The 14,262-nt window shown below is 37.5% G+C and overlaps 1 protein-coding gene across 40 annotated transcripts in view; it reads right to left on the bottom strand.

Moving 5' to 3' along the window:
* Positions 1–14,262, bottom strand: part of LOC131137306 (voltage-dependent L-type calcium channel subunit alpha-1D) — a 70,613-nt gene that overhangs the window by 26,093 nt on the left and 30,258 nt on the right. For 11 of the 40 annotated variants that reach the window (XM_078797636.1, XM_078797641.1, XM_058085078.2 and 8 more), the window contains 16 exons: positions 13,816–14,012; positions 13,577–13,680; positions 13,333–13,502; positions 11,138–11,218; positions 9,432–9,519; positions 9,090–9,116; positions 8,702–8,862; positions 7,045–7,270; positions 6,763–6,970; positions 6,575–6,695; positions 6,363–6,477; positions 6,217–6,277; positions 6,082–6,139; positions 4,363–4,498; positions 4,025–4,154; positions 2,669–2,728 (listed from right to left, as the gene is read on the bottom strand). In XM_078797636.1, the coding sequence (XP_078653762.1) occupies positions 2,669–2,728; positions 4,025–4,154; positions 4,363–4,498; positions 6,082–6,139; positions 6,217–6,277; positions 6,363–6,477; positions 6,575–6,695; positions 6,763–6,970; positions 7,045–7,270; positions 8,702–8,862; positions 9,090–9,116; positions 9,432–9,519; positions 11,138–11,218; positions 13,333–13,502; positions 13,577–13,680; positions 13,816–14,012 (1,943 nt within the window). Of the gene's footprint in view, positions 1–2,516; positions 2,577–2,668; positions 2,729–4,024; positions 4,155–4,362; positions 4,499–6,081; positions 6,140–6,216; positions 6,278–6,362; positions 6,478–6,574; positions 6,696–6,762; positions 6,971–7,044; positions 7,271–8,701; positions 8,863–9,089; positions 9,117–9,431; positions 9,520–11,137; positions 11,219–13,332; positions 13,503–13,576; positions 13,681–13,815; positions 14,013–14,262 lie in introns of all 40 variants that reach the window. The other 29 variants (XM_078797637.1, XM_058085080.2, XM_058085081.2 and 26 more) reach the window with 13 other exon arrangements.

The following is a 14,262-nucleotide window of genomic DNA, read 5'->3' as shown; positions in this document are numbered from 1 at the left end:
GACGCTTGCAAAAATGTTGGCTGGACAACATGTGGAATCAATACAGTGGAACTTCTGTAGTTCTATGCAATATTATGAATTTGACGTGAATTTTAACGTTACAGATTATGTATTCTTTTTACACTTTTATAACAGTTAAAAATGGTATTTTTATAATGGCTGCGGAAAGGATTGTATATATTTATTATATTATATTATATTTAACCGAAGAAGTTCCACTATATTTGATACACTTATGCAAACATGAAACATTGAAAAAGACATCGACACAACATTCCACAGCCACCACATTCATTCCTAGGGGGCGCGTTAATAATGTTGCATTAAAAAGGCCCTGTCATATTAATTTTGGACTGAAAATTATTATTTAGTATATATTATTATTATTATTATTATTATTATTATTATTATTATTATTATTATTATTATTATTATTATTATTGTTATTATTGTTATTATTATTATTATTATTATTATTATTATTTACTATTATTTATTATTATTTATTATTATTTTTTAATATTTTTCAGTGTGTATATTTTTATAATAATTAAGATTTATAATTACAACTTCAAAATCTAATTATTCATACTTGTATAATATTTAAATATTACAATAATACAAAATAAATCCAATAAAATCTATAATAAAAATAAAAATCTATAAATAAAAATAAAATAAATCTATAATATCTATAATAACAATAAAAAATAGTTATATATATTAAAAAAAGAGACAAAAGAATCCATTGAAAATATAGTTCAGGAGGATATGTATAATTATGAGAACTATTATCAAATTAAATAATACATGTAAATATTCAGTAATAAGATATATGTAATTTAAAAATAATATAATATAATAATATTATAATATAATATAATCTAGTTCAGACATGAGTGGGGTATTCCAGAAAGCAGGTTCAGTGAAAAATCTGAATATGTAAACTTTAAGATGAGGTAAACTCAGGTTTATCTATTCCAGAATATTCCAGGTTACCATAACAACCGAGCAACCTTAAACAGGTTTTCTTGAACATACCCTTTGTGTGCTTGAGTCTGTGATTTGATATTAGAGTTGCAAATCGTCCTAAAAATAGTATGTTCATACTATGGGTGCCCCAATCAATCAGCCACAGATCAGTATCGTCCCGATATCAGTGGAAAAATTGGCCGATACTTGCTTTAAAACCCCGATCCGCCTGGCCAATCCCCTGTGCCGAAAATTTGAGGATGATTTGGGAGCATGCAGACACTATGTAGCACTTTTTGTGCAGGAGGAACTTTAGTTGTGTGCGGGGCTGTGTCAGACTACGGATGCGGATTATCGGCAGCATAAAATCCAGATGAGAACATCTCTAGTTCATAACTTTTTCCATCCACAGTCACCATGGTGAATCCTTAGTATCAGGGCTCCATTGGTGATGCCTTTTTTTAGTATGATCCATGCACATACTTCATTTTAAAGTGAATATACTCAGGATTGGGGGCTGCACGTTCAATCCCACCCTCGGCCATCTCTGTGTGGAGTTTGCACGTTCTCCCTGTGCATTTTGTGGGTTTTCTCCGGGTACTCCGGTTTCCTCCCACATTCCAAAAACATGCTAGGTTAATTAGCGACTCCAAATTGTCCATAGGTATGAATGTGAGTGTGAATGGTTGTTTGTCTATATGTGCCCTGTGATTGGCTGGCTGGCGACCAGTCCAGGGTGTACCCCGCCTCTCGCCCAAAGACAGCTGGGATAGGCTCCAGCACCCCTCGCGACCCTCATAAGGATAAGCGGCAGAAAATGAATGAATGAATAATAATAATAATAATTATATTTTATAATTTATATAATTATATTATTATGATAATTCTTAGTATTAGTCTAATAGCTATTATTATTATCATCATAATTATTATTATTTAATTTTAATATATATTATTATTATTGTTATATAATTGTATATAATTATTATAACTATATAATAAATAATTATATTATAATAATAAGGAAAAGCGTGAGGAAAAGCGGTAGAAAATGAATGAATTGTTATTATTATTATATTTAAATATAAAATATTTAAATTAAAAATAATAAATAATAATAGCAGATTGCATGACACTTCCAGCACCCCCCCCGCGACCCTCATGAGGATAAACAATAGAAAATGAATAATGAATGCTCAGGATTGATTGAGCTACCTGAAAACTCAAGATTCAGGATTAGACTGTACTGTACTCCTACCTGGAATACCCCCAGATGATGCAAAGGTTATTATCTTTACATTTATTTTATTTATTAATTTAAATAGGTGAGGTTTTTAAACAAAAAAGTGCATAAAAATAGTAAATAATGTTAACAGAGAACATCTAGAAAAATACTTGAAAGTCTTAACAACAAGGATGTTTTTTTTTAGAAGACAATCAGGGACGGGAGAGTGATGCAGCATGCTTGTAAGTGGTGGGAACTCATGTCTTTCTTTTCTCGACTGTTTGCTTTGCAGAGGGCATCTCAAGGCTCTCTTGTTTACCTTAATTAGGATCTCAAATGTAAACATACTAGTGAAGACATAGTCTGCATAGCCTAGGATCTGGGGAGGCAATCAGAGTGACACACAAGCACGGAGGAGGTTACTGAAGCTCTAGCCAGCACAGCACCACACCGCACACGGACGCCATTTACCTTCAACAGGATCTCAACAGTAAAGATTGCCGTGAAAGCATAGTCAAAATAACCGAGTATCTGCAAGAGGCAATGCACAGGTTGCAGTCATCAAGACGTTTTTTTTTTCCGGGCACAACAGCACAGTGACTGACTGGTCTCGTACAGGAGATGAAAGTTACATCCGCTTTGGTTTTTCATTGCCAAAGCCATTTCCGCACAAATTGCTGTTGATCCAGAAAAATCTACGTATTTTTAATATGATATATACACATATATGTAATAGATATGTATATGTATATATATATATATATGTATGTATTTTTAATATTAATGACTCCACTTGAACTAACAAGGAAAAACGTAGGAATGACTCAGCAAAATGTCAGCCTAAATTAGCATCTGAAAGCCCAAGAACGATATATATATATATATATATTTTTTTTTTTTATTTATTTTTATATATATATATTTATAACATAAATCCATATAAGGTATATTGAACTAATGAACTATATAAAAATCTGTAATTAAAATTATTATACAATCACGTTGACAATACCAATTATTATTATTACCACTATGATCAAAAGTATCACAAAAACCAACAAATTAAAAGTAAAAAAAAGGTTAAAAAGTATACATATTTATGATATAAAACTATTGCGTTATAAGAAATATAATAGTTATTGTCATAAGCATAATATGTCAATAGCATAATATTACTATGCACCAAAACATTAAATATGTTATATATATATATATATATATATATATACATATATATAAACACAATACATATATATATGTATTTTATTTTCTATACTTATATACTGTACATCATCAATACTCAATAATTCTGTTTTATACGGACTGGCAAATTTAAGTAGAAATTAAATAAATATAACATAAATCCATATAATGTATATTGAACAAATGAACTATATAAAAATGTATAATTAAAATCATTATTATACAATCGCGTTGCCAATACCAATTATTATTATTACCACTATGATCAAAAGTATCACAAAAACTGACAAATTAGAAGTAAAAAAAAAAGGTTAAAAAGTGTACATATTTATGATATAAAACTATTGCGTTATAAGAAATATAATAGTTATTGTTATAAGCATAATATGTCAATAGCATAATAAAAGTAAAAAAAAAAAGGTTAAAAAGTGTACATATTTATGATACAAAACTATTGCGTTATAAGAAATATAATAGTTATTGTTATAAGCATAATATGTCAATAGCATAATATTACTATGCACCAAAACATTAAATATGTTATTATATGTTCATATTACATCATGTAACAACAGCTTAAGCCCGCCCCATAGCTTATCAATGGGTAGTGTTTTTTTTACGTACAATATTGCGTGCAGAGAAGCTGCGTATGGGATCCTCAGCGGCCAAAGACACGGAGCTGAGCATGATGAAGACCAGGATGAGGTTGGTGAAGATCTGATGGTTGATCAGCTTATGGCAGAAAACTCGAACCCTACGGTGAGATTATCACGGTCATGTAAAAAAAAAAAAATCATATTCCAACCATTTTCTTTGCGGGTCAACAAAAACCTCCAAATCCGAGGGTATGGTTCTTAGGTTGGGAGCGAGTTCTTGCCCCAAATGAAGTGAGTTCAATTGCTATACATACAACCTATAATAATGATAATCTATAAAATTATAAAAACATTTATTGTACGTACGGGTTGGTGTTGCTGAAGATGAAAAAGGCGCTTCCGTCTGGGATGGGGGGAGTTTTTTCCTTGAGGGTCAGCTCGGACAGCCTCTGAGGGCGGGGCCCAGAAGGGACCTCTGGAAGGTCATCATTGGCGCAACACACTGGAAACATAACAACATTGTCAGTGACAACTACACAATTTTAATAATGAAAGTAGGAACCCTGAGTATATTGTACAACCAATGTTGTAATCACATTAAAGAGGAAACAGCTCAGCCAGTATCAACTGATTCTCGACCAATCACGTATTTATAAGTTTTTTTTAACAAGTCGATCCCAGACGTACGGTATTTATATGTGGGGTTTTTTTGCATTAGAGACAAAAAGAGGTGATGATGCAACTCCACAACAGACGAGACATTATCCACATATAGTATATGGACCCAAATATTCCAATTCCATTCGGTTTATTTGGTCAATAACAATAATTATCTTCCTATTGGGCTGCACGGCGGACGAGTGGTTAGCGTGCAGGCCTCACAGCTAGGAGACCTGAGTTCAATTCCAGTTTGCATGTTCTCCCCGTGTATGCGTGGGTTTCCTTTGAGTACTCCGGTTTCCTCCCACATTCCAAAAACATGCTAGGTTATTCGGCGACTCCAAATTGTCCATAGGTATGAATGTGAGTGTGAATGGTTGTTTGTCTATACGTGCCCTGTGATTGGCTGGACACCAGTCCAGGGTGTACCCCGCCTCTCGCCCAAAGACAGCTGGGATAGGCTCCAGCACCCCCGCAACCATCGTGAGGATAAGCGGTAAAAAATGAATGAATGTTTTTATTAGGACTACATTCTGTAGCTTTTAGTATGTTGGCTTATTATAAAGCACATGGTTAGCTCACATAGTAGTTGGTTGATATTCTGCATTATACGTTGGTAGTGTATTGTCTGTTTTGATTGGTAGCTAATATGGTAAGTCTCACTTACAAGGTACACTACACTTGAGTACCATCTAGTGGCTCAAATGCGACATGACACAATGATCTTTGAATGATAATCTTAAAGATAATCATAAAGTAGGTCGAGTGGTTAGCACGCAGGCCTCACAGCTAGGAGACCCGAGTTCAATCCCAACCTTGGCCATCTTTGTGTGGAGTTTGCATGTTCTCCCCGTGCATGTGTGGGTTTTCTCCAGGTACTCCGTTTTCCTCCCACATTCCAAAAACATGCTAGTGTGAATGGTTGTTTGTCTATATGTGCCCTGTGATTGGCTGGCTGGCGACCAGTCCAGGGTGTACCCCGCCTCTTGCTTGAATTAATGAATGTTTCTCAGTTATTAAAGGGGACCTATTATGCTCATTTATGGCCCTTTGTATTGAGTTGCGGACTCCTATAGAGCAGCTACACACAATAACCCACACAGAAAGCATTCTAGATCTTCCAGAATCTGCACCTATTCCAGCTGTGTTTCCTTGGATTTCCAAAACGGTTTGTTTCAATTTATTCCACCCACGGCCCGCCCATGTTTTTATTAGGACTACATGTAGCTTTTAGTATGTAGGCTTATTATAAAGCACACGGTTAGAGCTCACATAGTAGTTGGTTAATATTCTGCATTATACGTTGGTAGTGTATTGTGAAAATGAATGAATTTTTGCACTAAGATGTGCACACTTTTCAATTTGCATTCATTTTTACGTGTTTAATAAATAGGAACAAATGAAAGGATTGAACACGTACTGTACCTGGTGAGTTAATGGAGTAAAGTTCTTTGTCCTCTTCCAGTAAAAGCTCCACTGGCACCTACTCGCATTGGAAAAAAATTTATAAAATAAGTTTAAAAAAAATCTCAAAATCATGTCATAAAACTGCCTTTGTACCTTTGTTTCTCCATCTGTGTTTTGTATGATTTCTACTCTCTGGTCGATGCCCACCTCCCTGCTTAGGCAGAAAGGGTAGCAGTTAGAAACAGTTTACTGCCCCAAAAACATCAAACAAAATGTGAATTTTTAGGGATTGTTTCTACTTAGCACTGTTCCTCCTCTTTTTGGCCTCCTCTTCCTCCTTCTGCGCGGTGTTGAGGCTCTCAGCGTCAGCCAGGTTGTCCACAGCAATGGCCAAGAACACGTTGAGCAGGATGTCTGGTCATGTGACTTGAGGAGAAATATTCTGCTAACTGGTCACAATCAAATTCAACTAAAAAAAAAGTATCACTATTATTAAAAAAAAAAAAGATACAATTCCCGCAGATGAAGAGAATGATGAAGTAAATGCACACCACCATTCCGGAGGAGGCGGGACCGCCGTATGCCATGATGCCGTCGTACATCACCGTGTTCCAGTCTTCTCCCGTTAAGATCTGGTCAACATTGTTAGTTAGCGTTAAAAAAAAAACGTAACACGTTAAGAAATACAGTAAGAAGTACCTGGAACACGGTTAGGAGGGCTTGGGGGAAGTTGTCGAAGGTGCTGCGTTTGGTAACGGTCTCGTCAAAGTTGAACTTGCCCCCAAACAGCTGCATTCCCAGCAGGGAGAAGATGATGATGAAGAGGAAGAGAAGCAGCAACAGCGACGCGATGGACTTCATTGAGTTGAGCAAGGAGGCCACCAGGTTACTCAGTGATGCCCAATGGCTGAAGATAAATAATTACGTTTATTATTAAATAAAAATGTGACGTCGCGGCGAGAAAGACTGTGTGATGCTCACCGCGTGACCTTAAAGATCCTCAGTAGGCGGACACAGCGGAAGACGGAGATGCCGAGCGGAGACATGATGGCCAGCTCCACAAGGATCGTCTCGACGATGCCGCCGCACACCACAAAGCAATCAAAGCGATTGAACAAGGAGACAAAGTAGGCCTGCAGCCCCAAACTGTACATCTTCACTAGCATCTCCAAGGTGAACATGGCCAGGAGGACTTTGTTGGCTGCATCTGTGACAGAAGGAGAAAGAGGAAGTTGACTTGTAGGATTAACTTGAAGAAAACTCGGGCTTTCTTTTAAGATGTGTAGTGAAGCCTGGTTTCTTTTTTTACTTTATGATAACATTCATTAATTCATTTTCTACTGCTTATCGTCACGAGGGTCACGATGGTGCTGGAACCTATCCCAACTGTCTTCGGGCAGAGAGGCGGGGTACACCCTGGACTGGTGGCCAGCCAATCACAGGGCACATATAGACAAACAACCATTCACACTCACATTCATACCTATGGACAATTTGGAGTCGCCAATTAACCTAGCATGTTTTTGGACGGAGAAAACCCACGTATGCATGGGGAAAACAAAGAACAAAGAGATGGCCGAGGGTGGAATTGAACTGTAAGACCATGCGTGCTAACCACTTGTCCACCGTGCAGCCTTTATGATAATATTATTAATTCATTCAATTTCTACTGCTTTTCCTCACGAGGGTCGCGGGGGTGCTGGAGCCTATCCCAGTTGTAATTGAAACAAACTGTTTTAGAAATCCAAGGAAATACAGCTGGAATAGGTGCAGATTCTGGAAGATCTAGAATCCTTTAATAACTCGGAAACATTCATTCATTCATTTTCTACAGCTTATCCTCACGAGGGTCACAGGGGGAGGTGCTGGAGCCTATCCCAGCTGTCTTCGGGCAAGAGGCAGGGTACACCCTGGACTGGTGACCAGCCAATCACAGGGCACATATAGACAAACAACCATTCACACTCACATTCATACCTATGGACAATTTGGAGTCGCCAATTAACCTAGCATGTTTTTGGAACGTGGGAGGAAACCGGAGTACCCGGAGAAAACCCACACATGCACGGGGAGAACATGCAAACTCCACATAGAGATGGCTGAAGGTGGAATCGAACTCTGGTCTCATAGCTGTGAGGCCTGCGTGCTAACCACTCGCCTTTATGATAATATTATAATAAATAAAATTGAAACCAATACAGTAACATCCATTCATCCATATTCTGTAACGCTTGTCTTCACGAGGGTGGCGGGCAGGCTGGAGCCTATCCCAGCTGTCCCTGTACAATGACAGGGACAGCTGTGTTTTTGGAATGTGGGAGGAAACCAGAGTACCCGGAGAAAACCCACAAACATACAGGAAGAACATGCAAACTCTGGGAATCGAACCGTGGGGAATTGAACCCGGGTCTTCTGTGTAGCCTGCACGGTAACCACTTGCTCACCGTGCAGCCCAATCCAGTAACATCAAATCTGTAAAAATTATTTTTTAAACTTGATTTAAAAGAGGTCAAAGAGTTGGCTTGTCTGTCAAATTGAGAGATTAATCAATTGTGCTCTGTAATTAATCGATCTAATTAACCTTTTTCTCATAATTGGCGCTCATTAACTGGACAAAAAGAAAGCAAACATAGCTTACCTTGAACTTCGGTGAGCCAGTCGGGTTGGTTGTAGTGTTCCGAGGCGATGGTTAGCGTATTGAGGAACACCAAGATGATGACCAGCCAGTAAAAAGTCACAGATTTCACCGCCGCTCGACACTTCCTGCGCCAGAAGCGATTCCACCGGCGACCCTGTCGACTGTAACAAACCCACATCAGCATCACAAACACTCAAAAAAGAGTCAATGAAGAAGACGGGGAATAAAACATGAGGCGGAAATGAGTCAATTAAAGAAGAACGGACGACATGAGGGATCGAACGGAAGTGATTCATGTAACAATACAGTAGATGTATACGTAAAGGCATGCGGGATGAGTTGGGCTAAGGCACATACCTATTATGTGATGTCACACCACGCTACTAACCTGCACTTTGACTTAGTTATTTTTTTACTGAGGAGGATAAAAGAAACATTTTTAATAATAAAGCTTTATTCTGTATGCATTGTGTATCACTATATTATGTACACAAAAGTGAACACACCCCACAGTTTCTCAAGAGACAATACAATCACAGCAATGACACTTGGATATCCAATAGAGTAGTCAGTGTACAGCTTGTATAGCAGCATCCATTTATTGTGTACTGATAATGACTGAAATTAGCTATGAAAATAATAATAATAATATTATGAGATATATATGATGTTCTTTGAAATGTTAGGGGTGTACTCACTGTTGTGAAAGATGATAAAAGTTGACACTCACCACAAAGGAGCACAGCAGAACCACTTGTCATCGTCGCTGCTGTGATTGTCGGTGTTAACAGACTCCGTCTCGCTGGTGGGGACGCTTGCTGTTGAATTGAATCACACACACTTATAAAGATATAGAAAATGATTTCCCTTATACTGACATTTTAAGACAAGTAGGCATTCACTTATTGCCGGAGCCTATCCCAGCTGTCTTCAGGCAAGAGGCGGGGTACACCCTGGACTGGTGGCCAGCCAGCCAATCACAGAGCACATATAGACAAACAACCATTCACACTCACATTCATACCTATGGACAATTTGGAGTCGCCAATTAACCTAGCATAACCAAGTATTAGCTGTATAAGCTGAGTGGGACCAATCACTGTGGAGTGATCATGCCCGGAGGCGGGCCGTGGGTTGAATAAATTGAAACAAACTGGTTTGCAAATCCAAGGAAATACAGCTGGAATAGGTGCAGATTCTGGAAGATCTAGAATGTTTTCTGTGATGGTTATTGTGTGTAGCTGCTCTATGGGAGTCTGCAACTCAAAACAAAGGGCCATAAATGAGCATAATAGGTCCCCTTTAATAACTGGGAAACTTTCATTCATTCATTCATTGTCAATTGGGGGCGCGGGGGGGGGGGGGGGGGGGGGGCTTCCCAGCTGTCTTTGGGCAAGAGGCGGGGTACACCCTGGACTGGTTGCCAGCCAGCCAATCACAGGGCACATATAGACAAACAACCATTCACACTCACATTCATACCTATGGACAATTTGGAGTCGCCAATTAACCTAGCATAACCGGGTACAAGCTGCGCAAGCTATTAGCTGTATAAGCTGAGTGGGACCAATCACGTTCCCGAAGGCGGGCCGTGGGTGGAATAAATTGAAACAAACTGTTTTGGAAATCCAAGGAAATACAGCTGGAATAGGTGCAGATTCTGGAAGATCTAGAATCCTTTAATAACTGGGAAACATTCATTCATTCATTTTCTACCGCTTATCCTCACAAGGTCACTGGGGGGTGCCGGAGCCTATCCCAGCTGTCTTCGGGCGAGAGGCGGGGTACGCCCTGGACTGGTGGCTAGCCAATCACAGGGCACGTATAGACAAACAACCATTCACACTCACATTCATACCAATGGACAATTTGGAGTCGCCAATTAACCTAGCATGTTTTTGGAATGTGGGAGGAAACCGGAGTACCCGGAGAAAACCCACACATGCACGGGGAGAACATGCAAACTCCACACAGAGATGACCGAGGGTGGAATTAAACTCGGGTCTCCTAGCTGTGAGGCCTGCAGGCTAACCACTCGACCACTATGCATACTTATAGTCCAGACAGAAAATACTGTACTGTACACTGTTCATGCATGCAAACATGTTCCGTAATGAAAGTGACAGTAAAGGGATTTCCAAATGACGATGATGGGATGAGATATGTATGTACACATAAACAAATATGGATTGTAGCAACAAATTGAGTATTTGTTGTCATCTGGATGTAGTACATACATCCCATTCGGCAAATGTAGTGTCTTGAACAAAGTGAGTGATAGGACACGAATGCACAAAACATACATAAAAAATGTCAAGCGAAGCAGACAGACAGTAAAAACTGTATGAGATCCAGGACACGAAGATGTTCAGTGTCATTGAATGAAGATGGCCAATTTAAAAAAAAAAAAAAAAAAAAAACACCGTCGAGGCTCACGTTTACCCTGCGTCTCTGTGGACTGAGTGAACCAGCCAAACTTTGCCTTCTTCTTCTCTGTGAGGTCGGCTAGCGTGACCCCTTGGTGTTACCCACATGCAGTTGACACAGTCAGGCAGCAGAAAGAGCAGTGAGTCAGCACAACAAGAAAAAGGAAGTATGCAAAGGAGATACAACACCACAAAGACCATTGAAAGATCCACAATAATAATAATAATAATAAGAAGAAGAAGAAGAAGAAGAAGAAGAAGAAGAAGAATAATAAGAATAAGAATAATAATAAGAATAAGAATAAGAATAAGAATAAGAATAAGAATAAGAATAAGAATAAGAATAAGAATAAGAATAAGAATAAGAATAAGAATAATAATAATAATAATAATAATAATAATAATAATAATAATAATAATAATAATAATAATAATAATAATAATAAGAATAAGAATAAGAATAAGAATAAGAATAAGAATAATAAGAATAAGAATAATAAGAATAAGAATAATAAGAATAAGAATAAGAATAAGAAAAAGAAAAAGAAAAAGAAAAAGAAAAAGAAAAAGAAAAAGAAAAAGAAAAAGAAAAAGAAAAAGAAAAAGAAAAAGAAAAAAAAAGAATAAGAATAAGAATAAGAATAAGAATAAGAATAAGAATAAGAATAAGAATAAGAATAAGAATAAGAATAAGAATAAGAATAAGAATAAGAATAAGAATAAGAATAAGAATAAGAATAAGAAGAATAAGAATAAGAATAATAAGAATAATAAGAATAAGAATAAGAATAAGAATAAGAATAATAAGAATAAGAATAAGAATAAGAATAAGAATAAGAATAAGAATAAGAATAAGAATAAGAATAAGAATAAGAATAAGAATAAGAATAAGAATAAGAATAAGAATAAGAAGAAGAAGAAGAAGAAGAAGAAGAAGAAGAAGAAGAAGAAGAAGAAGAAGAAGAAGAAGAAGAAGAAGAAGAAGAAGAAGAAGAAGAAGAAGAAGAAGAAGAAATAATAATAATAATAATAATACAGTTAGGAATCCTACTCCATTTAAAGCGAGCGGCGACTTCTCCCACTTTGTTCCCAGTCCTTGACTGCACCATCTAGCATTCTCCCATGCTGCAAAGATAGACTACTAAACTGTATTTTTTCTCATATTATATTACAATGTGGGAATGCATAAATGTCCGCTTTTTGACTGTCGTGAGTTCGATTTCTTCGAAAAACAAACTCCGCGTTTATCCCGGTGGATGTTGGGCCTGTATACATGGACGGTGCCTTGTGCCGCCATATCCATTGCTGTATTTCCTCAAACTATGGTCAAACAGGACGCTCCTCAAAAATATTAGTGCTATTAAAAGACATTTCTAATGTGTGTACGTATACAGTAGAGTGAAAGTGTTTGCCCTTTTCCTGAAAAAAAAAAATCGTTTGTGGAGAATGGCTCTCACTATGGTTTGCTGGAGTCCCAGAAAGAAATGGCTTCACACTGGGCTATGTAGTAGGTTTGGATTGTTTTTCTCCCTTAATAATTCATTCATTCACTCTATATTTTATCAGTATCACTGCACTGGGCTTTGACACAGTATCATCACAGTATATCAGCCTTTTCCCGTATCATTCATGGGTGGTTTCTAGGGTACAGGGCCAATTAATACTGTAGTATGTGATAATGATAAAATATAGAGTTTAACCATGTCCAGTATCAGCCCCCGCAGCTGTCCACTCAGAGCGCGCTGCTCTGGTATCGTGCCTGTGAAACAACCAATCAGAGAACAGCGCACGAGCGTGAGCACACACTATAAATATTCCTAGTGCTTCTCCAGTCACCCAAAAAACCCCAAACTTGATTAATGGAACTTTAATTATCAGACATTGATGAGATAAGACTGTTGATAAAATATTATTGTTGAAATATTTTTGCAATTATTGTTTTTACACTGTTTAGATATAATACAAACTGAACATTTTCTGGAAACAAAATGGTCTTTTGATTAAATAGTACATGATAATAAGCTCATGATTAAATAGTATGTGATAATAAGATCATCACATGGTTTGGTGATAACCTATAAATATCGTATTGTGAGCCTAGTATCGTGATAAGTATCGTATCGCCAGATTCTTGCTTAATACACACCCCTAATTCATACAGTAGCTATTGCTTTATATTGATGTCATTAAATGCAGAAGACTCACTGTTGCACTTGCCCTCCTCATCTCCCTCTTCCTCGTTCTCAGGGTCAATGTCCTCGGCCTGCGTGATCCAGTCCAGATAGCCCTTCAGGTCCTCCTCCAGCTGCTGCTTCTCACGTAGCTTCTGGAAGTCACCTCGTGCTTTGGCTTTCTCTCGTTCTTTGGAAAACTCTCTAGAATTTAAAAAAAACAGTCACAAACTCGTCACAAAATTGAGATAAACTATACAGAAGAAACTAAAACGCACCCACTGAGGACACCCAAAACCAGGTTAAGAACAAAGAAGGATCCAAAGATGACCAGACTGACAAAGTAGACCCACGGCAGCTCAAACCCCATCGCATCGTTCATCTGCAAAGAATATGCAAAATTCATAATGTTCTTACTTGTGAAAACATACATATAGGACACATGTGATTGAGACTGAATCAACATCGCCCCCGCTGGTTGTTGACAAGTAGTGCACCCCATATATAAACATGTTACCCAATAGAGCACGTCAGTCCATCCCTCCATGGTGATGCACTGGAACACCGTCAGCATGGCAAACAGGAAGTTGTCAAAGTTGGTGATGCCGTTGTTGGGACCCTGCCAGCCTTCCCTGCATACGCTTGTGTTCAGCGTGCAGTGGCGGCCGTTTCCTGACATGGCGCACGGCCTTGGCTCTTCTTCTGCCAGCGCACCTGAACATACACATGAAAATATACACCTGAAAAATATTCACCGTCCACGATAACATGATAACATACGCTTCAATTAAAAAAAAATAATGCATCCATTCTTTTTAAGCTATTTTTTTCTGAAAATTAAGGGTAAAATTATGGTGATTACTTGTATTTTTTCATTATTATATATTTTATATTATTATTATATTATTATATATTTATTATTATACTACACAAAAAACAGGAAAATAATAGCAATAATAATAAT

This window comes from Doryrhamphus excisus, linkage group LG17, assembly GCF_037039965.1.
Source record: "Doryrhamphus excisus strain RoL-2023G ecotype Guam linkage group LG17, RoL_Dexc_Guam_v1.1, whole genome shotgun sequence".
In the NCBI taxonomy this organism is placed as follows: Eukaryota; Metazoa; Chordata; class Actinopteri; order Syngnathiformes; family Syngnathidae; genus Doryrhamphus; species Doryrhamphus excisus.
Note: the sequence above shows the minus strand (reverse complement) of the source record. Positions and strands in the feature narration are given on the sequence as shown.